Source organism: Varanus komodoensis, unplaced genomic scaffold (genome assembly GCF_004798865.1).
Source record: "Varanus komodoensis strain SLA01 unplaced genomic scaffold, ASM479886v1 scaffold19, whole genome shotgun sequence".
NCBI classification, from domain to species: Eukaryota; Metazoa; Chordata; class Lepidosauria; order Squamata; family Varanidae; genus Varanus; species Varanus komodoensis.
In genome coordinates, this window is record NW_025335550.1 from 16,326,610 (window position 1) to 16,350,811 (window position 24,202).

A 24,202-nucleotide genomic window follows, 5' to 3' on the forward strand; every position below is an offset into this window, starting at 1 on the left:
ACTTTTGTCCCCGACACTACAGTGTTGATGCTTGAGTAATTTATTTGTTTACTTGAGGAAAGATAGAAAAGGTGAAGTTGCTACGCAAGAAATGGAAGCAATCTTCTTTTCGGTCCTGAGGCTGCCATCCTGGGAGGAGGTCGGGCGTACTTTGGACAAAGCATTCATGCGGTACGAGTGCTCCGAGATCGGCTAATACTGAGAACATGCAATATAGAATAAACACTTAAATGTACCTTTAAACCCCAATTAGGAATAAGCACAACGCAGCCAGCATGACCAGGCGGCGGGAGAAAGATAGAGACAAAGAAACTACCCCGATATTAAAACACGGAACTGGACGCGCCAGGAACACTTGGTCACTCCCCCCGGAACAAGCACGCGTAGGATTGCGCGCAGCCTCTAAAACCGAGCGGGGGAGGAGAAAGAGGGTGATTTATCACGTGACAACAGGCACCCCCTCCCCTCCGGCCAAGCCACTGCGCGCAGGCGCGCCGAGGAGCGGAGTGGATCAGCCGGGAGGAGGCGTGCACTTGTACCGTTGAAAAGCCTCCAGCGGAGACTGGAGGGAGCAAGGGATGGGCGATCTGTTTGGGTACCCGTCAGTCAGCGAGAGCGGAGATAGAAACGCAGGGTTGAGCGCTTCAGATTCTCCAGAGGCAGGAGCAAAAGATAAGGCGCTAGTCCTGTAGCTGGGCGGCCTCCCCGGTGCTGCCCGGAGCTTTCCACATAGAAGAAGCGGCTGGAGCAGAAGCGCGCGTGTGTTTGCGTTTCTCTTTCTCAGGCTGATGCACCTTCTCCAGAGTTTGCTTGCCGTGGTAGTCTCTTCTTAGTGGTCTGGACGCGGCGGGCTGGCCATGATCACCCTCCGCTTGTGGGATCACCTGAGGGCTGGCAGCTCCGAGCTGGACTGGTGTGAAGATAACTACACTATTGTGCCCACCATCGCCGAGTTCTACAACACGGTGCGTATCACAGATCTGTCTCGTCTTTGTGCATCGGGCGGTAGCTCTGCAATGTGCGTGTGTTGGGGAGAATCTGTAAATTCGTGATGTACGAGTGCATTTAATTCGTCATGCACTTCTTCCCCAGCCCTCTCCTCTTCTTGTTGCAAGCAGTCACTCACAGAAGCGAAGTGAGTTGCTATGTAAGTGGATCTTGGAGAAGTTGAGCCTGGATTCCGGGGTCAGCCTTGACTCTGTCTCCTTGGTGGAACAGACCAGCCAAGTACCGTGCATCATTTTTATTGTCCATTACAGCAGTGGGGATATATTTTTTTCGGGGGGGGGGGTAAGATGCCTACTCTTATTTTTAAATACAGTCTTGCTGAGGAGTGAGCCCCATTTGTGCGACTTCTGATTAAATGCCCACATGCATGCTGTGTGGGACATTTATAATTTTGAGGACTTACTGTGTTCATTTATTTGTTTTATTGTATCGATAATAAAATTGTCTTTTTTCCTGCAAGAAACCCAAGGCAGATTACATAATCCCCTGCTCCATTTCATTCTGTCATACAACTCTGTGAGGAGGACAGCTAAGAGTCAGAGACTGTCCTGAAGTTACATGATCTACTTGGCTGGGTGGGGGCTAGAACCCAGATCTTTGTGTCCCAGGCCAACAGTCCAACCATTATTCCACACTGGATAAAGATGAATTTCTTAAGAGGCTTGCTTGATTAATATGCATCCAGAGACCAGGGAATTTATTGTAAGCTCATAAGGTGTTTGGTTTTTTTTAATAATAATAATTACTATTATTTTGGTGGTGGTGGTGGTTTCCCTGGTGCAGGATTTGTAAAATCAGAACACTGAAGAAGGAATATCAAAGGCACTTAAGTGTATTTAGATATATTTATTCCCTTCCAAAGTTGGGAAAACTCAGCCATCTTCTTTAATCACCATTTAGTTTGAGAAGAGCTAGTCTGGGCTGTCACTTTGCCTGATGTTCTGATTGGAGGATAAAGCTTAAATTGAGTGCATTAGATAATAGAGCAAAGCAATGGTTTAAACTCATCATAAGCTTCAGGTTTAGCTTTGCTTTAGAAGGCAGGATGCTTGACATCTGCCTGAGCAAGTCGACAGATTTCAGGGATGACAGACACTAGCAAATTTCCTCCATGGACTTGTGAAACTTCTTCCCTCACATATATGTTAAATCACATGTATGTATGACTGCAGTGGGAAAAGCTCTCTTCCAGTTTACAGGAGGTTCTTTGCCTAGGCAGCTGGAAATGATTCTTATTAGCTTGCTATCTGCAGGCAAAACCATTAATTCTTAGGTGTATAGGATTTTGGTAGTGTGGTACTACCAAATTTGATAGATTTCACCAGCTCCTATCCTGGTGAAAAAGTTGTATGCTCTCCTGTATCCTGTCCAATCCTTGTTTGAAAACATTTAAACCAGGGCAGCTGATTTTATTTCAGATAATGTTAACTACAAGGCACATGCATTCATATTTTTAATCTGAAAATCCATGTAAGAGAGCTCTAAAACTACCCAACTGGCAACAAATAACAAGACAGCTGTCCTGTTCCTTGCCAAAGGCTTGAGAGACTATAGTCAGCTATTTCAGAGGCTCGAAGCAGTTGGACTTCTTGATGTCTAAATGTGCATTAGATGATGTTATAAAATTGTTTAACTAGTTGCCTAAAGGACAGAAAAGTAGGTGCCACATGAAAGTCTCTGGAGCAAGTAGTCCATAGAACAGTCATTCAGAGTGAACCTTATGCCAAGTAACCACCCACCTGGCCCAAAAGATGAAGGCCTCCTGAGCAGGTTCCTGCAGATTACCAGAGTGGACAGGCAGGTTCATTTACTTGCTTGACCAGAATACAGCAGGTTCCTGTCATGCAGCATCGTTGACCGTTCAGTGCTTTCAGGACTACTCCGTTCTGTCCAAAAGCCTGGAAGGTTTATAATTACAGTGATAATGAACAGGAGCAACAGCCTCACAACTCAACTGCAAACAACCTTTTGGCTATCATTAATTTCAGGCTTTTTCTTGGAATGGTGGAGGTGAAAGGTGATAGGGCCAGCACATGGCTGGAACTGGATGCACGCATCTGCTGCCTACAGATAGACACCCTAAGCAAATTCTGTACCAATAAGATCCCCAAAGCTGCTTTTCTGTATTTGCCCTACACTCCTCCACCATGTGGTCATAGTTCTAGGGCCACATTACCTTTAGCACACTAAATGGAAGCATCACAGGAAATGGTGAGTTAATACCTGGCTAAATGCTTACTTTCTCGAAACTTAAGTGACAGAAACCTAGAAACAGAGCGAGTCAGAAGGGGTCCGCTGGGCCATCAAGTCTGACCCCGGCTCTAGCCGGCTCCGCTCACGACATGCCCGGGAAGTGATCAATCTATGTATGTCTAAATTTTGAATGTAAAAGTAGAATATTTGTTCGGGAGGGTTCTGTAGGCCGTGTGTGACTGTTTAATAAAAAGAGATCCACAAAATCCACTTTTCAGTGAAATGTTTTTATGGTTCTTTTAGGTAGAACTCAAACTTTTCTCCTGAAAAGGTATTACAAAGCTTATATGAATGATGCCACTTAAACACTCTAAAAACACACACCAATACATGATATTAATACAGCTTTAAGAAAGGAGAAAGAAGGAGCAAAAGAAAGACAAGGCAAGTAGTGGGGAAGAGAAAAGGTCAAATTTCATTTTGAGGGTGTGGAACACAGATATAAATTGCTGTGGCAAGAAGTCCCTTGTAAATGAGACTGCAAGATCTGAAAATAAAACACTTGGAAACAACTCTTCAGTTCCCTTAAAATAAGGTTTTGTCATTATTGTTGTTGAATCACAAGGTTTATCACAAGGTTTAAACACTGTCCTTCAGCTACATTTAAATACCAAAGTTAGCCATAAAAATGGTTTACAAGTTATTTGTGGGCAACTTGCCCAATCCAGTAACTTGTGTACTGAAAACTGCTGAGAAAATTTTATTTTTCCACCTTATTTTTCTTCTGCAGCACCCTGCAACTTGCACATTTTACTGAGGCCTCGTCTGTGGACTGTATCTAATACTCTCCTGTACAGTTGTTTTTGGCAGAGTTTCTAATAGGAACCTGCCCTTGGGTCTTACATAGAATTAATGGTTATTGATGGACAATTAACAGATTTTCATTGGAAGCTATAGGCTTTTAACATATTGAAACGGGATGGTGGTAAATTGGTGTCCTGCAACATCAGGGGGTTGGAGCCAATGGCCTTCATGGCCCCTTCCAACTCTATTCTGTGAAAGACGAATTGTTTCTCTGGATCAAAGGAAGAAAGAATCTGCGGACATTTATGAAAACTACCTTGCTGTTTCCGCTTTAGTGTCTAAGAAGCGGTCCATTAGGGTTAAGGAGGTATGCTCCCTTCTCATTCATTAAAAAATATTCATAGCTGCATTTGTGCTATCAAGTCTTCAAAAGTTAGAGCTAGTGTAAGAACCATATATGAATCAGTCCTGAAAATAAGTTTTTCTACAGCTTTTAAGCGAAGAGCCATGCCTTAACAAGGTTTGCAACTAGTGAGTGCTGTTTAGAATGCAATCCCCATACCAGCTGACTGCATTTTGTATGTGTAAGCTGTTGTTGCTGGTAGTACTTAGCTGCCATCCTGTATCTGATGTCTGACGTGCGTAATTCTCCATGATGCTCATCTTGTGTAGGTGTGCACACAATGTTTACTTTCATGAAGGAAGCAAAATCACAGCAGTGGCTAGGCTAGCATATAATGCCAAACCACAGTGAGATTTGCTGAAATCTAGTTTCTTCTTGTATCCAAATCTGTCCCCACGAAGAAAACAATTTTAACCAGTACAAACCAGAATGAAAACCTGTGGTTAGTTGTTGGCTTATACGGTCTATTTCAACTGAGCATGGCTTATCTCTCACTTATTTGGGCTTGTGTGCTGAAACAGAGGTGCCTAGCAAGAGCAGCCTGAAAAGGGCATTGCTGAGAAAGCTGGCAAAAGCCATGCAAGAGAAGCAAACCAGAAATAAGAAAACAAGCTGAGGTTTGTTTGCGCACCCATATATCAACCCATGGCCAAAGCAACCAGTCATATTTAACATAGATCGCCACTTACTGTTACATGTAAACACAGCCGATCATCTTCCCATTTAGCTGAGCTGAGATCTGCAAAAGGATTGATTCCCTACAATCTATACTTTGCCTTTAGATTCATACCTGTGCATAGATGCACCTTGTCATCAATATGATGAGACACCAATTGTGTGCTCTCACCCACTATAAATTACATGGCACAGGAAGTAATAGGGCTATGAGCAGGCCTCCTGCAATGTCCTTATTCTGAAGCAGGTATTTTAGAAAGAAAAGCTGCAAATGAGAGTTTTGCTTCTCTAAATTTCAGACTTTCTGAGACTTGTAGGCCCTGAAATGCTAATTCCATTGGCCCTCCTAATCAGTTACAATGGAATAAATATGCTAATAGCAGTAGTATGTGTGTAGTTGTGGAGACTCCAAATGTTTCTTCCTGTCCTGATGTACTTCTTTAGAAAAAGTTCCTTAGGTGCGTCAGGTTGTCTCCAGCTTATGGTGACCTGATGAACAAAAGCCTTCCAAGGTGCCCTACTCATGCCAGGCCTGCTTAGCCGTTCTGAAGCCAAGGCTGATGCTTCCTTATGGAGCCCGTCCACCTCTTAGTTGTCTTTTCCTTCTGCCTTCAGCTCTCCCAAGCATGATCGGCTTCCGTGGCTTGCAGTGTAACTAGAAAAGGGCAGGTGTCTATGCTGGCTGCCTCCTATATATTGATATGTTACTCTCAAAAGTCAAGGGTTTGCCTCTGTCAGATTCTGAGCTGTGGAAAGTGGGATCTGAATGAATTATGCAAACTTTAAAAATGTGTGTGCTTCTGGTTACTTTGGGTTACTCTGCTGCTAGTAATGGAAAAGCAAGATGTCAGACTGTGAAAGGTAAATGGTTCTTGAATTACTAATTCTGCACTAAAATTAGTAACAATTTGGAATTGTTGTATTGCCATAATATATTGCCTTTGCCTATATGTCATGCCCAGAGTGTTGATATTAAAAATGATGATAACACATGTTGCTCCATAGAAATACATTGTGAACCGCAGATCACCATGTAAAAAGAGCTCGAACAGGATTATAGTACCAAGATACACTAAATCATTACTATAATTATCATCATTATTAAACCATCGTAAGCCAATATTTTGCAAATATTTCAACATTTATAGGACACAATAATTTATATACCAAACAATGGAATAATATAATAGTTTGAATAATAACCCCATTACAGATAATTCGGGAAACATAGCTAAGCATTAGTAACAGGAAGGCAGTTTCAGGGGGGTCTGTGAGAAGCAGCAAAAAACAGCTGTTGCAGTTAATTCAAAATTGGTATTCCAGGAGCCCCAAAATTCCATACTACCAATAAGATCCCCAAACTGCCCTCCCGTGCCTTCTATTGCCTTCTGTTCCTCCACGCATGCAGCCACAGTCTTAGGGCCACAATACCCATACATTTTCTCAGGCTGGGCAAATAGTAAACTGGGAAAGATTGAGATGGAGGCAGGGTGAGAGGTGGGGTGGAACACCCCCTCCACCAGCAGAGTGGCCTCAGTCTATTCAGAGGCTGCTGTTTGCCTCTTCCTTTAGAGCATGTTGGGAGATCTCATCGCACATGCCCCAGCTAGTGCCGTTTGTAACTTTCCCTTTGTCACAAGCTCACTACCTACCCTTGACTTGGAACATGGTTTTCCTTAGACGGACACTGTGTCTCCTCAGACAGTGATAAGCAGAAAATAGATCAGGCCTACTTGTAAATCTCTGGGTGCTATGTAGATCTTCAGTGCTTTCTGATCCCTTCCCCCCCCCCTTTTTTTAACAAGATCAATCGAATGGCTGTTCTTTCACCAGAATGTGGCTGTTGAACTGAAGGAGGCTTGTGGGAATTGAGAGTGTGGACTTTTGTGCGACAGGTCTGTGAGAGTAGTTACGTCCTGGTGTTGAAAACAAATGCCCAGGCTCAAATTGTGTTCAATTTCATGTAGTATCAGGTGTCTGTCTAGCTCTACTTGGTAGAGCTTGGGGATTCTAAAAGACCTGGCAAACCTGAAGTCCGCCCACGGAGAGGTGGTGCCTTGATTACAGCACAGTAATTGTGCAAGTTGTTATTATGGCACCGTGTGCCATGGTGCTGCCTCGGCTTGTCAGGGTTGGCAGTACCATTCAGCACACCGTGGCAATCACCTTGGCAGCCCGCACTGGGGGGCAGGGTCAGCACCACCCAGCCATGCCACTTTGCTGCAGGGCTGAGCTGTGTCTTCCACTTGGCCTAAGCTAGCCGGCTGCCTTGGGTGTGTCGAAGGATGCTCTCCTCTCAGAAGTGTTGGAGCAAGGCCCAGTTGCTGGTTCGATATTCTTTGGGCTTGAAGTGGAGCAGGGATGTGCTCTTGGCCTTTGCCTCTGGCAGCAAGATGTGTTGGGCTGGCCTTGATGCCTGTATCTAGGATTGGGAGAGGGAAGGAATCGTGGGCAGAATGTGCAGTGCCTTTTGCTTTATCCAGATGATTGCCCAAGTAAGTCAAGAGGTCTCCCCACCCTTCTCTCAGCATCCCCACCCATGAGACCTTAATTAAAAAAATCAAGCTTATGTCATCATTCCTTTTTTCTTAATATTTGTTTTTCATTTCTTCCCCTAGATAAGCAACATCTTATTTTTTGTTTTGCCACCCATATGTATGTGCTTATTTCGACAATATGCCACCTGCTTCAACAGTGGAATATATTTAATATGGACCCTGCTAGTGGTGGTTGGTAAGTTCTTCTATGTCTGTCCATATGTCCTGAAATGGATGAAATTGATTGATTGTTTTTAAATGGCATCCATACCAAGAAAAAATAAGGTTCTGTTAAGTTTAGCACGAGGTCCATATGAACAGGCCTCGTTCTGGAGCATAGTTAAGTCCCAAGAGAAAATAATACTGGTTGATGTAATTTTGATCTTACTACATCCGGCTGTATGCTGAAATAAGATGTTGCAGATGTTCTTGGTTCTGTGGGCAGCAAGAAAGAATGGCGTCTATCCACTCCACCGACTTTTTTGCCCAGCCTTCTGCTGCAAGCCAATCTTGCTTAAACAATGTTTTTATCATATCTATCACATGCTCTGCCACAGATGTCCAAAACAATGCCAGTAGTCTAAACTGCTAGGGTGTCAGTGCTGTGCAGCCTTACTTGTTAGCAGATTTCATTGATTTCAACAGAGCTGACTTCCAAGTAGGCATGCATTGGATTGCACTTTAGGAAACACTAACAGTGTATTTGAACCCTACTTGTTTGGAGATAAGCCCCGTTGAGCTTGGTGAGGAGTAAATCCTATAAGGTTACTCCTTCTGAGTAAATACACATAGGATTGGAGTGCACATCTCTGCAATAGACATCATTACATAACATACTTGTAATAGTCTGAGCATCTGAGCATGAGTATTCAAGACACTTTGGGGTTCTGTTGGTATCCTGCCTGCCCCACTAACTAGTAGTTTCCATTACTGAGTTAGCCCAGGTAGTCTCCATGGCTTATTGTGCAGGAGGGCATACATGCTAAGAGCATTTTTTCAGGACTTAATGACCTCCATATCAATTAGCATTTGCCCCCTTTTGTTCAGCAGGGCATGTTTTAAATCTGGTTCTAAAACATGGTTGGCAAAGTGGAATTGACAAAGTGGAGATCCATGGACAGGAGAACTTTCTATAGTTCTGTTGTCACTGATAGATCAGTGCCTGGTGGGGTTTAGATTTGCTGCAACTCAGATCCTCTGCAGAAAAGATTTGATCCAGTTGGTTTTCCGATGGCTTTGGGGGATTGTCTTGTCACCCTGGCAAGCAGTTGTGTGGAAGCCCTCCTGAAGAAGAAATGGCCTCGGCAGTTGACCTGATTGCTGATCTTGAGTGGCCCTCTCATGGAGTGGAGCCAAACAGGCCAAGCTGATGAACCAAGTGGAGCATCAACTAGAGCAATGCTGGTGGAAAAGTCAGTACAAGTCCAGTTGGACATGGGCTCGAGCTCACTTTGAAACCGTCCCTGTGGCAAGGAGGATGGAAAAGAAATGACACTTCTCTGCTACCGTTGCATCTGCACACAATCGCCCAGTGGTGCTTTCTCAGGTGCTCAGAGGCCTATGATAGCCTGACTCGTCAAAAGAAAAGGTGGAATACTTGACAGCCTGCTCCAATATTCCATTCCTGGGCACAGTGCTGGGACACTTGGTCGCTTCTTCAGGGATTTCTGGATGTCGTAAATTAACCAGATCCATTTCAAAATGGTTTCAAAGACAAGCTGCTCTGGTTGCTTTGGTGGGCAGCCTCCCCGCATCCCGTCCAGGTCCCAGGGCCCCTGCTGGTTCTGCTGCTCTGCTGGGTGGCTTGCAATGCTGTCGGCTTAAGGTATGCTTTCTGGGAATGTGCCTTAGATGGAAACAGGAGGCACCGTTGTATGGTGGCTTTAGTTGTTCTTAGATGGGTGATCTCAGACAGGGGCACTGGGGGATCCCTGTCTGATGCAGTGGCTACTGGCCCGTGCCGTCCCTCCTGGCTCCATCTTACTCCCCTTGCTATTTCACATATGCCAGCCTGGAGCTCTGGTGTTCAGCGCCACCAGTAATTCTAAACGGGTGTCGGATATCAGAGTGAAAGCGAACCAATTGAAGGGAACCAATCAAAGCTTCTTTTGGGGAGGCGGTTATTGCGCAGATGCATTTTGTAGGAATCGTCTTCATATTCATTGAGGTACACGCTCTTATCAATAATTTACGTGCTCCTTGGAAACTGACACATGGAAGAAGGAACGGATTCTTCGTATCCTTTTAACAGCTCAAAAACTGCTATTACCAAATGGGAAGGGAAAACACCCATCTCCAGTGCAGTGAATAGAGGACCGCAACAGTTTCAGTATATGAATGTGGGCCATATGGATGCCAGCTCCAAATAGATAACTTTTTTGCTGTTTGGCCCCTTTTGGTGAGGCCTGTGTAGGTTAGCAAGTTGTATGCTTTCCATCAAAATCCAGGGAAATATTTTAAAGCAGATTTTTGACCATTGCCTTCAGTGGTGCGTTTGGTGGCAACCCAGAAGAGCACCTCCTCGGGGTCCACCCCCAGGCTGTGGAACTCCTTGTGTCCTCCTGCCGGCCCACAAAGACCGCTTCATTCAAGCCAGCCTTTAGCACACGGGGGGCCCCACTGGGCTGGATGCCGTTTTGGACCAAAACTCCTAATCTCCCTTACCAGTGACTGTGCGGCCAGGGCCAAGGGAGGCTGTAAGCCAAAACACCTGGAGGGCTGCAGGTCACTCGCCATTGCTTCAGGGGAAAGGTGTAATAGATTGGTCCTTGGAAGTAGGGAGGAGCAGGAGAAAAAGCCTTCATCCTTCCGCCAAAACAGGCTGAAGAAGAAGCCAAGCAAAGGGATTAGTGGAATAATAAGACAGGAGGTACAGGGGTTGTTAATTTTTTGCAGTTTCAACCAATTTTAAAAGTCTGATTTCCAAAAATACCAGTCAGAGCTTTGCTGAATGTTCAGGCAACCCCTTCACAGATGAAGATTTTTAGAAATGTTTTCTGTGCTGTCAAGTCATCTCCGATCTCTGGACACCCTATGAATGAGCACCGTCCAAACCGGCTTGTCCTTGACAGCCCAACTTAGCTCTTGTAAACCCAAGGCTGTGGATTCCTTATGGAATCAAGCCATCTCAGTGATCTTCCTCTCCTTCTGCCTTGGACTTTCCCTAGCATGATTGTCTTCTCCAGGGAGTCTAGCGTCTTATGATGTGCCTGAAGTACAACAGCTTTAGTTTGGTCATGTTTGCTTCCATTTCAGAAATGCCTTGCTTTAAATTATTTAATAAATGTATAGATTACATGACTTATATCTAAAAAGAGCTTTACAACATCCAAAAAGATATTACAAGATCTGTATCTGACTATATCTAAAAAGAAGTTGCAAAGACATTTACAACATACAGAATTGAAAATGCAAATTATCCACAATTAAAATAATTTGAAAAAAATACTGATTCTCTCTCTTAAAACATTTAAAGCCAAAACAAAAAAAGGGGCAACTTTAAAACATACTAAAATGTTTGGTTTGGATATGCATCTTACTTAGGTTTTAGATTATCTTGCATTGTTTGGTCATTGTGCTTCTGGCTGTGTGTTCCAGTTCACTTGGACAACTTCATTTTTTAGATTATCATCATTGCAAAACCATCTGCCTTTGGTGGAGCAACTTGCCATGAGAGCATTGCTGTGGGAGTATCATGAACTCTTGGTTTTTCCTGTGCCCCTCCAGGAATTGGATCTGTCTACTTCCATGCTACACTTAGTTTCCTGGGTCAGATGCTTGATGAGCTAGCGATCCTTTGGGTTCTGATGTGTGCGCTGGCTATGTGGTTCCCCAGAAGATACCTACCCAAAATATTTAGGAATGACAGGTAATTTCCCTTCAACTGGTGGGCCTTATCAGCTGTTGTACCCAGCTTCTAACAAGAGGGAAGGCAAGAGAAACCCATGAGCGTGAAATGCTGAGTTGCCAGCAGGGCATCAAGCGTCACCATTAGAACTGCTGCTGGAATTGGGAGACGGGTCAGTTGTGGCTTCTTTTACCCATTTGCCCCTTGAAGCCGCCTCATCTGTCAATGTAGCAGAAGTGTCAAAGGTCGGAGGTTCAGTCTCCATGTTGCAACCTGACAACCCCATGAAGGAAAAATGAAAACAGCAGTGACAGAAAAGCCCATGTTGCAAGCAGTAATGAGAGGTGCAGCACGTGTTGGTTTAGGAAGGTTGAAAGCTCCTGTCCTGAAGGAGGCCGTCTAGTGGGGTCGGCACGTCGTCTTTCTCCAGATGTGTTGGGAGTGGAATGCCAGGCATCCCTCGCTGTTGGCTGTGCTGACCAGGGCCAGTGGGAGTTGCAGTCCAGCAACATCTGGAGGGGCACACGTCCCCCTCCCTCTGCCTACATTGCATGGAAAGAAAGAGTAAGGGCTCTTGTGGCTTTGTTGCTAAGCCTGCAGCTTCCCGGCAAGTTCTGTTGATGGAATTTCTCCCATCCCGGACTGCAGCTCCTCTTCTGCTTATGTCTGTAAGAGTAAGTCTGCATATTACAGCCTCCACATGGGTGCATCACTTAAGTCTCCTGCCATGATGTGGTGCAGCTTGGTACATGAGAGGCAATAAGACATGGTAGGCTGGTAGGTGTGAAAAGGACCCATGATATGCCTGACAGACATATCTTCCCTCTCAGCCCACCAGTCTGCATCCACGGGTCTTTGTGGCTCTAGCCTTTCTCCCCACACGATTGGGAACCACTGGGAGCCTAGACGTTGCTTCTTGTGATCCCTCTTTTGGCAGCCACCGACAGCCTTGCTGAAGAGCCCGAGTGGCACATTGGAGGGGCTGTCAGTGGTTTGCTTTCTTTATATTTTGTATCCCAAGCATACACAAATAGTTTAATTTTGAAAGAAAAAATCTAGCTGGATCACACAATTCCAGAGGTCCAGGAGTGCAAAAATGGGGAGCCCCTCCTGACTATGTCCTGGGGATACTTGCTGTCAAAGTACAGCAGATGCCAACCCGGTAGATTTTTTTTTTGCTTTGGGGTTGGTTTTTGCCTTTTGCTTAGTCTTGGCAGCTCTCAGTTCAAAGACGTGAATGAATTTTGCTAACACAAAGGGGGTGGCAGCATTTATCTCCCCTTGCCATTGGGATCTTCAGAATTTCTTGAATTCCTTTAATAAGTCCCAAGTTTTTCACCCATCCCCAAGACTCTGACCACTTGGGAAAACGGAAGAGTTTAGCTCACCCTGTTTTTATGGAGCTATAAGATTTGACAACCAGCTTTCACCACTCAGCTTCCTTTTGAAAGGGTTGCTTTTGACAGAACTTCCCATTCTTTTTATTTTTACTTTTTAATTTTTTGGTGGGATATATGCATTCATGCCTGCGGGAAGGCCTGGGAAAATCAGTGTCCTTCAACCTTCTGCCATACTCAGAGGTCATCCTGGCATCCATGGTTAGCACTGTTTGGTGGTTACTGATATGCCAACCCCTGAGAATCCCAGGGGCTGGCACCTCTTGGCACTGCCTGGGTCCTCTGACGGCACTGGAGATCCGTCGGCTGTTTCTGGCATCTGCCATTTTACTTCTCCTCAAGACTTCGGTGCTCTGACCTAGAGCCACTGGGAGGGAATTTAAACCGGCCAGCCAGCTGATCTGATTTCATTGCTGGTGTGTCTACCTGTTAGTGTCATTGCTTCAGTGCCTCGCTGCAGCACCTGACACCGAGGCAGGCAGGCAAAGGCCGACAGGGTCCCTGACAGTCCAGCATTTCACAAATGACTGTTCTGCAGCTTTCCACCTTCCTGTAATCCTCTGGTTGTGTTTTGTCTTCATTCACTTATTTGACTTCTGTCTACTTTGAAAAAATGATGAGATCTGAACTTGGACCCTGTTATCTGTACCCAAGAGCAAAATACAGGGGGAGCGGCAGCTGCAGTAACCATCTCTTCTAACCAGCCAGGCTCACAGGGCTGGACATTTCCTGGTTCAAGCTGACTTCCTCAGCGATATGTGCCTAAAAATAACAGAGGGTTGGCTCTGGCACAGATCTGGGGTTAGCCTTAGACAGTGCTCAGATGTTGAGCAGAGTTTGATTGGAGTCTGGGCTAAGTCTGAGACTCCTGAATACACTGAGCTTCTCAAATTAGCTTTTGCTGGTTTCGTTATCAAAAAGCACTTTGTTTTGCTTCGTGTGTGCTTTCAGCTGCCACCATGGAATCTTGTCTAAGTTTCCTTAGAAGTCTAAATCCTGGAAATGAGCCAGAAGTGGGCAAAAGTTCCTGAGGCCTTGAGCGGGCAACTGGCAACAACTCTGGAAAGTCCTTGAGGCTCAGCAGTGCAAAGAGGCTGTGCAAATCTCTGAGTTTGAATGAGCAAGTTTGGGGAAGCCCAGGCACCGAAATGAGCAGAAGCAGAGTAGGAATCCCCTTTCCTCTGGGACTGTATAGGGAACTACCCTGGTCCTGCATTGGTTGGGGAGCAGGGCCGATCTTGCCCTGATTAATTGGTTTGATTCCCACCCTGCTTTTCTGCCAGGAAAAAACAGCACTCCTAGCAGCTTGCAGTCTCGTGATGAAACCACTGATAAAACAAATGCATTGAAACACCATTATAAACACCACTTTTGAAGAATAAAAACCACACGCAACCCCGCAGACCTGCATGCCAGAGGCCTGCTTGATTGCAGAGCTCTTTGTCTGCCCATGGGAAGGCAGCAGAGGGAATCTTCAAGCTGCAAGTGGGGCTGCGTTCTGGGGGAAACTTAAGGAACTGCTGGGACAGAATGAGCTCAAACAACTGCAAGCCAACCGTGGCGAGTTGGCACTTCTGCAGTCCCTTGTTTCTCCGGCCACTCCTTCCATGAGGCCAGCAGCTTTCCTCGGGCGCAGGTCCGCCAAGCACGGTGCAGCTCAGCCTTTGTTCCTTTTACTTAAGGAATGATTCCGTGAGGCAAGCCCCTTTGAAATGGACAGAGGTCGCGCACCAGCTGCCCTTCCTGGCCTGCGCCACTCACAACTGCTCCCCCATGCCCCAAATCCAGCATCTCCACATCCATGTACAATCTGTCATTCTGTTAGCCTAGTTATTTCTGTTGATTGCAAGGCAAAATGATTCTTCCTGATGATTATTCTTCAGGGGCCGCTTTAAAGCAGCAGTGGGCATCCTTTCTGGAGTCACGACCTGCCTGGCCTTCATTAAGCCCGCCATCAATAACATCTCGCTGATGACTCTGGGTCTGCCCTGCACTGTGCTGCTTATTGCAGAGCTTAAAAGGTGGGTGCCTCTTTGTCGGCGAGGAAGCTGCTTTTCTTCCAGAGGATGACATTGGAAAGTGTGCTTAACGCTCGTGTCGAACACGGGCCGGGCCGGCTGGGTGAACTGCACGTACAGGTGAGGCAGGGCTGTGTTCCTGCAATTACAAGGTGATGAATTGACGTGCTCCCACAGGCACTGCAGGCATCCTGCAGAGCAGCATTTTCGGTGGACAAGCATTTGATGTGGTGATTGTTGCTAAATGAGACTGTTTGCATTGTAACTGACCTCATCAGAAAAGCAAGATCACAGATCTGAGAAAACCGGTGACACAGGATCACAAAATGGCACAGCCAGTCATAAAACACCCACTTCCCTGAAGGTAAATGGGTGAGGCTACAAGAATAGCAGCTTGCCCAGGAACTTAAATAAAAGGGAGAGGCAGGGTCTGAACTACAAATGCAAAATTGCTTACTTGTCTCCAGAAGGACAAGAGAAATACGCTTTTCACAGAAGGCAGGCTGGCCATGCTTCAAGAGACGGACGCGGCATTCATGGGAAGAATGCATTGCGCAACGAGAGGTGTCTGTGGGCACAGTGGGGAGCATGGGGAGCTGCTGGGGACCCCAGCTCTAAACAGTAACATTTAGTTGCAAATAGCATTCAGGGTTAGGTCTCCCCTTCATAGAATCATAGAATAGAAAAGTTGGAAGGACAGGAGATGACACCATCCCACTCAGATGGCTGTCCAGTTTCTTTTTGAATCCCTGTAGTGTGGGAGAGCTCACCACCTCTCTAGGCAGCTGGTCCCACTGTTGTATTGCTCTGACAGTGAGGACGCTTTTCCTGATGTCCAGCCTGAACCTGGGTTGTCGCAACTTGAATTGATTATTCCGTGCTCTACACTCTGGCATCAGCAAGAAGAGATCTTGACCTTCCTCTTTGTGACAGCCTTTGAGGTACTTATAGAGGGATATCATGTCCCCCCTCAGGCTTCTCTTCTGAAGACTGAACATGCCCAGTTCTCTCAGTCTTTCCTTTTAGGGCAGTGTTTCCAAATCCTGGATCATTTTTGTTGCCCTTCGCTGGACCCATTCTAATTTACCTGCATCTTAAAGCTTGGTGCCCAGAACTGAACCCACTATTCCAGGTGAGGTCTGACTAGTGAGGAGTATAGAGGAACTACTACTTTTCGTGATTTGGAAGTAATACTTCTGTTAATGCATCCCAAAATAGCATTTGCCCTTTTGGTGGCTGCATTGCATTGTTGGCTCATGTTTAGCCTATTGTCCACAATTACTCCAAGATCTTTTTCAGTTCTGTCGAGCCAAGTATACCCCATCTTGTATCGATGCATATGATTTCTTTTTCCTAGGTGGAGGACTTGGCACTTGTCCTTATTGAATCTCATTTTGTTGCTTTCAGCCCAGTGTTCAAGTTTATCAAGATTGCCCTGGGTCTTCATTCTGTCTTCTATGGTGTTTGCTTGTATCATCTGCAAATTTGATTATCTTTCCTTGTACTTTCTCATCTAAGTCATTAATAAAGATGTTGAAGAACACTGGGCTCAGGATGAAACCCTGTGGCACTTCACTGGTTACCTCCATCCAGTTTAAGAAGGTGCCATTGATGAGCACTTTTTGTGTCCAATTTAGCAGCCAATTTTGGATCCACCTAATAGTTTTCCAAGATTTATTGAAGATAATGGCCAGTGGCTCTGAGAGTTCCTTCGCTAGCTCTTTTATGACTCTGGAATGGAGTTCATTAGGCCTTGGTGAATTGAATGTGTTTATTCCATTCCTTGACCATTTGTCTGTCAGTCTTGGGCTGCCATCTCTCACTTTCAGCTTGTACTTCCTCTTGATTGCAGATTTCCTTGTGGGAGAAGACAGGCGAAGTAGGAACTGAGCGCCTCTGCGTTTTCTATGTCGTCTGTTATCACTCTCCCAGCCACTTTAAGTAGCTGGACACCCTTCTCTTTCTCACCTCTTTTGTTCTGGATGTATCTGAAGAAGGCTTTCTTGTTGTGCTTAGCCTCCCCTGCTATTCTCAGTTCATTTCCTGCTTTAGCCTTCCTGATGCAATTCCTGCAATTCCTTGCTTTTTGTTTATATTCGTCTTTCATGACCTGGCCCTGCTTCCACTTCCTGTACATATTCTTTTTCTTTCAGGCTGTTACTTAACCTTTGTGGAGCCACCTGGGCTTCCTCTGCTGCCTTCTACACCTTTTGCTTGATGGAATTGTTCATAGTTGTGCTTCGAGGATCTTCTTTTTCAAGATTTCCCACCCCTCTTGGACACCTTTCCCCTTAAGGGTGTGTTGCCATGGCACGTCACTTACCATTTTTCTGAGTTTGTTAAAGTTGGCTTTCCTGAAGTTGTTTGGCTCCAGGTACCCTTGGTCTCCTTTATAATCGAGAATTCAAGTATTGCATGGTCACTTTCCCCCAGAGTTCCCCTGGCTGTTCTTTTGTCCACCAGGCCATCCCTGTTAGTATCAAATTGAGGATAGCCGATCCTCTGGTACCTTCCTCTACTTCCTGCTGGAGAAAGTTGTCGGCCTCACATGTCAGGAATCTCTTGGAGGGGCCATGCTTGGTGAACTTGTCTCCCAGCATATATCAAGGAAATTGAAGTCCCCCGTGAGGACTACATCGTTCTTGGACATGCTGGCAAGTTGCTTTTCAAAGGTTGCATCCTTGTCCTCTTTTTGACTGGGTGGACGGTCATATGTTTTTTCTTATTTTTTGCAGTCGTTAAATTTAGCCAGATGCTTTCAGTGGGGCTACTAAGTTCCTCTTCTTGTATTTCTGTGCAGATATAGTTGTCTCTCACATATTGTGCAACTCCTCCTCCCTTGTTGTGCTTGCTGTTTTACTTCAACAGCTTGGCTCCATCACTTGTAGAGTTCCAGTAATGTGCGTCATCCCTCCCGGTTTCTGCTGTTCCCCTTGCCCACCTTGTGCCTCTCCAGGAAACTCAGATGCAGCCTTAGAAGCAGAGCCCTGTATTGGAGCTTAGACAGGCTACGCAGGAGCATCCCCTCTCACAGGTGGGAGGAGCATCTGCCTGTGTGGGGAGCTGGGTCCAAGCTGAAATGCTTCCCTTGCCTGCCTCTCGGAAGAGCCTCCAGCTTCATGCTCAGAGTGGCTCCTTCTGCTCGAGGCCAAGGCAGCAGGAAGGCCGGATGCTTTGCAGCTGGTCCGCTCGGTCTGCCTGTGGACCTCCAGGGTCAAGGAACTCCCCCTCCGTCTCCTCCCTACCCAGAAAAGCCCCTCCCTCTTTTCCAAGGCAGGCTGCTCCTCGCACTGTCTGAGCATCATCATTCAGTAACCCTGAAGCATCAAGCCCCCTGTCCCATTCCTTTTCAGACCTGGGCCAGTCTACCTGAGCCGACTCTCACCTGCGAGAACTCAGCCTCTCCCCGGCAGTGTCCTTGCTTCTTTTCAGCCCCTTCTTCCTTGCAGCAAACGGGCGTGCCAGGGCTGCTGGGCCTGTGTTCAGAACCCTGCGTGGCTCATCACGGGCCCTTTTCAACGGCCGATTGCAAGTCAGTTTGTGTGCATCACGGGGCATCACAGAGGGGTTGGAGGTAGCCAGGTGCCTTCCCACAGGCCCTTTGGCACCTGCAAAAGCCCTAGGCATGCCCTTTCCAAAGGGACCGAGGAATAAAACATCCAGCTTCTGTTCTTTGAGTGCCTCCTCTGGGTTTGTGATGCTGAGCCCTTTCTGCCCGAGGACCAAATTAAATTTTGGAGAAGCTTCCAGGAGGCCTGTTTCAGTGGTGTGTGTGGTCAGAGAGCAAACAAGGTGTGGCCCAAAGGCAAATACTGGAGGCTATCAACTTTGTAGGGATGCTTACTTAGTGATATGGGCCACTTATGTTGATGTATAAGGGAGGCTTATGGCTAATGGGGCAGGAGAAAAATCTAATAAATATATATTTGAAATAAAAATGTTGAACCCGATTTCCTCCCCAATTTTTCTTCTTCCTTACATTCATAAAGTTGTAAGTTTACTCTTGTGAAAGGATATGCTTTTGTCATGTCTTTCTTTCACTTTTCCTTTTGCCTCTGTTATATTTGCAGATTAAGAATAAAATAGAACAGGGGAAATGTGCAAAAACACTAAATGATCATTAGGAAGGGGGCAAGGCATGGAGAAAGGGCAGGCTGGACTGGCCTCAGAGTGGGCTGCAGGTTCTACTCTGTTGTTCTAGGAACACATCTTCTGAATCCATAACAATTGGGAGATTAAAAGCTACACTTTTGCAGGCACAAGTATGAGACTCAGTTGGCTTGTCATGCCAGGTTGGGCCACTGGCCCAGCTAAGGCATCGTAATGGCCAAACCAGCAGCAAGTTGGGTCTGATCTCATCTTGACCATGCAAACTATTAATTCTTGGACCACCTGTTTTCAGTGTGCAGGTACAAACACGAGTAATAGTAATACTATCCCACAGTACAAGGTTGCTATCAGGTTTACTGAGAGAGTGAACATAACACTCTCATAACATAACAGTGGTGTGGATAGGTCCTTTTAGATCTTGGACTAGAGCCAATGTGGTGTGGGGGTTTAGAATGCAGGACTGGGACTCAGACGATCTGGGTTCTAGTTCCCGCTCAGCCATGGAGCCAACTGGGTGACTTTGGGCCAGCCACAGACGCTCAGCCCAACCTACCTCACATGGCTGTTGTTGAGAGGATAGGATGGAGAGGAGGAGGAGAATGGTGTAAGCTCCTTGAGTTCCTTGACAGGAAAAGAGGCAAGAGATGAAAATAATAAATAATACAGGGACCCTCTTTTACATGGTGCGCCATTTCACTTGTAACGCACCAACTAATGTTTGTTCTGTCTTCAGCAAAGCAATGTTCTATGCTTACAACTGCTTCTGTATTTTGCATAGGTAAGAGAGGTGGGAGGAGGCGGAGGAGGAGAATGATCTGATCTGATCATTTTATATTTTTAAAATCCATTTTACATTTTAAAAATTCAGTGAGTTCATAGTACCACCAGAGGTACAGGAATATGACAGGGTTTGTTTCTGCAGCCCTGTTGCTCTTGCTGAAACCTGTTTCAAAATTGGAATAAGTACTATTTTCTTGTAGCAAAGGGTAGAATATAATACGTAAAAATAATAAATGAATATCTGCAATCTGATACATGTCTGGCCAGTCATTCTTTGACTGGATGACCCTAAAATATAAAGTATTGAAGAAGGAAACAGAAGGAGAGATCTTGTGGCATTTTGGATTGTTTTATCATAGGGTTTTCAAGGGAAAACATGGTTGCCATTGCCTTCTGCTATGAGGTAGTAACCACAGCCAACTTGGATGGCACCATCCCCACCCAGCTGTGCTACTTTCAATAACTGCCACTGCTCTTCACAAGCTCCCCTGCCCCACCAATAGAGGCATCTGTTCTCTGCTGCTGATATGAACGCTACTCAGCTTGGTGTCTCTGCTTTGACCATTCCTCCTTGGGTGACCCTGCGAGGAGACGGGCCTAGCGAGAGAGCCGGGCCTCCTGGAGGCATTGCTCTTGGCTTCCCTGACAGCCTCAGTTCCCCTCACCATTGTCCAGGTGTGAATCCAAGAGAAAAACTGAATCATACATGAGAATTTATTATTAATATTTGTGAATAAATAGTATAATAATTGCCTGTGTCATACATCAGTACCACGTTTCCTGGTTTATACATCCGGGTTTGTTTAATTACAGGGTTGCCTGTTTTTAATTCTTTCTTTTCCCTCGCCCATGCTTTTAGGTGTGACAATGTCCGAGTATACAAGCTGGGGCTCTTATCGGGTCTGTGGTGGATGCTGGCACTCTTTTGCTGGATCAGTGACAAAGTGTTTTGTGAGATCTGGTCGTCTTTTAACTTTCCCTATTTGCACTGTGTATGGTGAGTTGTGTGTATTTTGCTCTTCACAATCCACCTTTTGCCTTCCGTTTTCAGTGTTAAACCTTGTCAAAGCTGCCAATCTATGAGATGGTAAGTGTGCTATTTAAAAAAAAAACAGTGGGGATCCAAAAAAAAAAAAAAAAAAAAGGCATTGCCTTATTGCTGGATGTGAATTTCCAAGCAAGCAGCTGTGTAGCAATGGTAACACACTTCTGTGGCTTGCATGAGGCTCTTGGGCACCGCCTGTTTTGTTTGTTTTTAAAGGTACAGAGTTGCTAGCAATGTCTTTCAATTAGGCGTGTCAGTGTCCAGGGCATGGGGAGCTGGGGATCAGATCAGGACACCAGGACCCAGGCAACCTGTATGGGATACGGGCCTATTCAAAACCACAGTCCAGAGGTGAGGCCAGTAACAGAAGGACAAGGCAAGTCAGCCCAAATAGTGAGGAGTAGTCAGAGCCAGTCAGGAGTCAAAAGCCAGAGAGGCAGGCCAAGGAGAAGCAGGTACCTGGGACTGGAACAGAAGGTGGAGTAGGCAAAGGCCAGTAGGAGCCAGAAGCAGAGGCGGGAGCAAGGTGACACACAGAGTTTCCAGAAACAGGCTCCAAAAACATTGGTGAGCTTTGTTGCTGAGGCAGTGTCTGGAGGGAAGAGTCCATTCTTCTATAGCTCTTTCCTCAGGGCTCCCAGGTGGTCTTGTAACAGCCCAGGTGGCCACAGTGGACTGTGGGCCTGGGCCTGCAACCACCAGGTCTGCTGTTCTGGCCCTGGCCAGAAGAGGGAGACCAGTGCTGCCTCAGGGCCTCACAAAGGGATGCTTTGGCCTTGAATCTGGAGATTAAGGATTCTTGAGAGCTGATGATGGAGGAGAGAGGATACTCTATACTCCCTCTAGGAGAGTGGTGGCAAACCTATGGCATGTGTGCCACATCGGGCAAGCAGAGCCCTCTCTGGCAGCATGCGAGCCAAGAAGCCCCAGCATCGCCCCAGCGGCCGAGGTTTGGATAACAGTGCACATAGGGGCCATGTGCATGCTCGGAAAGGAGTAACGGCGACAGGTGATGATGTCACGAGCTGCAAATCATTAGCTGTGACTTGTCCGAGCTTTCGCATGGCCAGTCAGTACACTGCCAAGTGTGTGTGTGTGTGTATTTGCTTGGACAGGCGGTGAGTTGTTTTTTCTAAACTAAAACCTCAGTTTTCAGGTTTTATTGCAGTGTTGGCACTTCGCGATAAGTGGGTTTTGGGTTGCAGTTTGGGCACTTGGTCTCTAAAAAGTTCACCATCACTCAGTTAGGGTTAGAAAAATGAGGTGTCCTGGCAGGGTTTGATGGTTGGATTGTGTTTAGAATGGGCAGAAATGATGAGCTGTGCAGAAAAACCTACTCAAGGACGGCTTTTTAAAAATCACCCTCTTTTCAGTGGAACTTTTGCCCTGTAGTAGGGGTAGGGGTGTGCACCAGGGTAGGGTTAGGGTTAGAAAAACAAGGTGTCCTGGCATAATTCTGATGCTTGGAATGTGTTTATATTGGGGAGAAATGATGAGCTGTGCAGAAAAAGCTACTCAAGGAAGGCTTTTTCAAGTCACCCTTTTTTCAGTGGAACTTTAGCCTTCTTTTAAGGTTAGCGGTGTGCACCAGGGTAGGGTTAGGGCAGTGCTGGTGAGCCTATGGCATGCGTGCTGCAGCGGGCACGCAGAGCCCTCTCTGTCGGTATGCAAGTCAAGTCACCCGAGCAACGGAGCAGCGGATAACAGTGCACCTAGGGGCTGTTCATGTGCATTCTCGTAAAGGAGTAACAGTGCCAGGTGATGATGTCACAAGCCGCAACTCTTTAGCTGTGACTCATCCAAGCTTTCGCATGGCCCGTCTGTGCACTGCCGAGAGAGAGAGAGAGTGTGTGTGTGTATTTGCTTGGACGGGCTGTGAGTTGTTTTTTATAAACTAAAACCTCAGTTTTCACATTGTATTGCAGTGTGGCACTTTGCAATAAATAAGTGGGTTTGGGTTAGGGTGGGTCACCGTTTGGGCACTCGGTCTCTCATAGGTTCGCCATCACTTCTCTAGGATGTATCCTACTGCTTTGAAGGTGGGATCTCTAGAACTGAGTGCTTGTCCTGCGGTTCCAAGGATTGGGGTCCGCCATGCCTTCATCCCTAAAAACCGGGATAGAGAAGTGCCCACGCAAGCCCCGTGCTGCTCACACCTCCCACTTGGCCAAAACGCCCCGTGTTGAGCCCAGAGTGCTGCCTTGCTTGCCCAGCATGGCTGCACTGCGTGTTCTGTTGCCAGGATGCTGGGCTGGTGGCTCCAGGCACCAAAGCCCCTTGGTGCCATAGGCCACAGCGCCTGTGTTGCATGTCTGCAGTTCGTGGTTCAGGCTCCCGTTACTTCCATGTGGTTGGGCTGGAAGGGAGAGGCTTGGCAGTGCTGGACCAGTTGGACCAATTGTCTATGCTCATTGCCAGGTAGCTTCTTTGGTTCATTTCCAATTTGTGAAAGATCTTGTTTTTCCCATTTCAAAATTCTTTCCCCTCTACCAGTCTGCATGTTCTGTTATTTCTTTGGTAAATCAGAAATGAGTATGTTCTCTTTCATCTGTAGATGGTGCAGCGAATTGCCCCAGCTGAGCAATGCCTCTGTCTCTCTCTGTCTCTCACTCAGTCTCTCTCTCTCCATCTCTCCTGCTCTCTCTTTTTCCGCCTTTGTAGAACAGCTTCTCCTAAACTAGTGTGCTCCAGAGGTCTTGGCCCTGACTGCATCCAGCCCTGGCTAGTGTGGCCCATGGCCCAGAATCCTGGGAGTCCTGGTCCAAAGCATCCGGAGGGACGCGGCCTGGGGAAGGCTGCTGCGTAACACATCCCTTCCCAGAATCACAAAGAATGCCACTTGTCATTTGAAAGAGCAGGGCAGTGTGCAGCACCAGCACCTGCAAATCCACCTGGCTGGTTCTGAGCTCATCCTTTCTTTCTCTCCCTCTCTTCTCAGGCACATCCTCATCTGCATCGCCGCTTACCTGGGCTGTGTCTGTTTCGCCTACTTCGACGCCGTCTCAGAGATCCCCGAACAAGGGCCGGTCATTAAGTTCTGGCCCAGTGAGAAGTGGGCTTTCATTGGGGTTCCTTATGTCACCCTCCTCTGTGCTCACAAGAAATCGCCTCTGAAGATCACATGAACCTTTGGATATGCAGGCAGAAGCCCGTGGACTCTAGATCTCTATCTCCCCCTTCCCTCTACAAACTGTGATTTCTGTAATGGGGACCCCAAGGACAATTTTCTATTCTTTCTGACTCTGAAGCCCACCATACGCACAAAGGGTTTAGGAGCAATCTGCAGGACCTCTCCTTTGCACCCCTTCTTTGGACCCTTAAAATCCCCATTTGGTGCTTTCCTATTAAACGTCTGAATTAGCGCATGTTCGATGTTTATTTTGCA

The 24,202-nt window shown here is 46.4% G+C and overlaps 1 protein-coding gene across 2 annotated transcripts; it reads left to right on the forward strand.

The window, feature by feature from the left end:
* The first annotated feature begins 549 nt into the window (after positions 1-549).
* Positions 550-24,182, forward strand: ACER2 (alkaline ceramidase 2). 2 transcript variants are annotated; one of them, XM_044427769.1, is made up of 7 exons: positions 917-965; positions 6,889-6,978; positions 7,702-7,816; positions 11,347-11,488; positions 14,748-14,885; positions 20,632-20,769; positions 23,756-24,182. In XM_044427769.1, exons 3-7 carry the CDS (start codon positions 7,741-7,743, stop codon positions 23,940-23,942), a joined length of 681 nt encoding a protein of 226 aa, XP_044283704.1. In that variant the 5' UTR covers positions 917-965; positions 6,889-6,978; positions 7,702-7,740; the 3' UTR covers positions 23,943-24,182. The 2 variants fall into 2 exon arrangements, with proteins under 2 accessions (XP_044283703.1, XP_044283704.1); XM_044427768.1 differs by lacking the exon at positions 6,889-6,978 and having other exon boundaries at positions 550-965.
* The last annotated feature ends 20 nt before the right edge of the window (positions 24,183-24,202 follow it).

Excerpts from the sequence above, each read along its gene's own strand:
- ACER2 (XM_044427768.1), top strand. The coding sequence starts at position 858 with ATGATCACCCTCCGCTTGTGGGATCACCTGAGGGCTGGCAGCTCCGAG. Across the intron at positions 7,817-11,346 it reads GACCCTGCTAGTGGTGGTTG|GAATTGGATCTGTCTACTTC; the intron begins GTAAGTTCTTCT and ends GTGCCCCTCCAG. Across the intron at positions 14,886-20,631 it reads CTTATTGCAGAGCTTAAAAG|GTGTGACAATGTCCGAGTAT; the intron begins GTGGGTGCCTCT and ends CCATGCTTTTAG.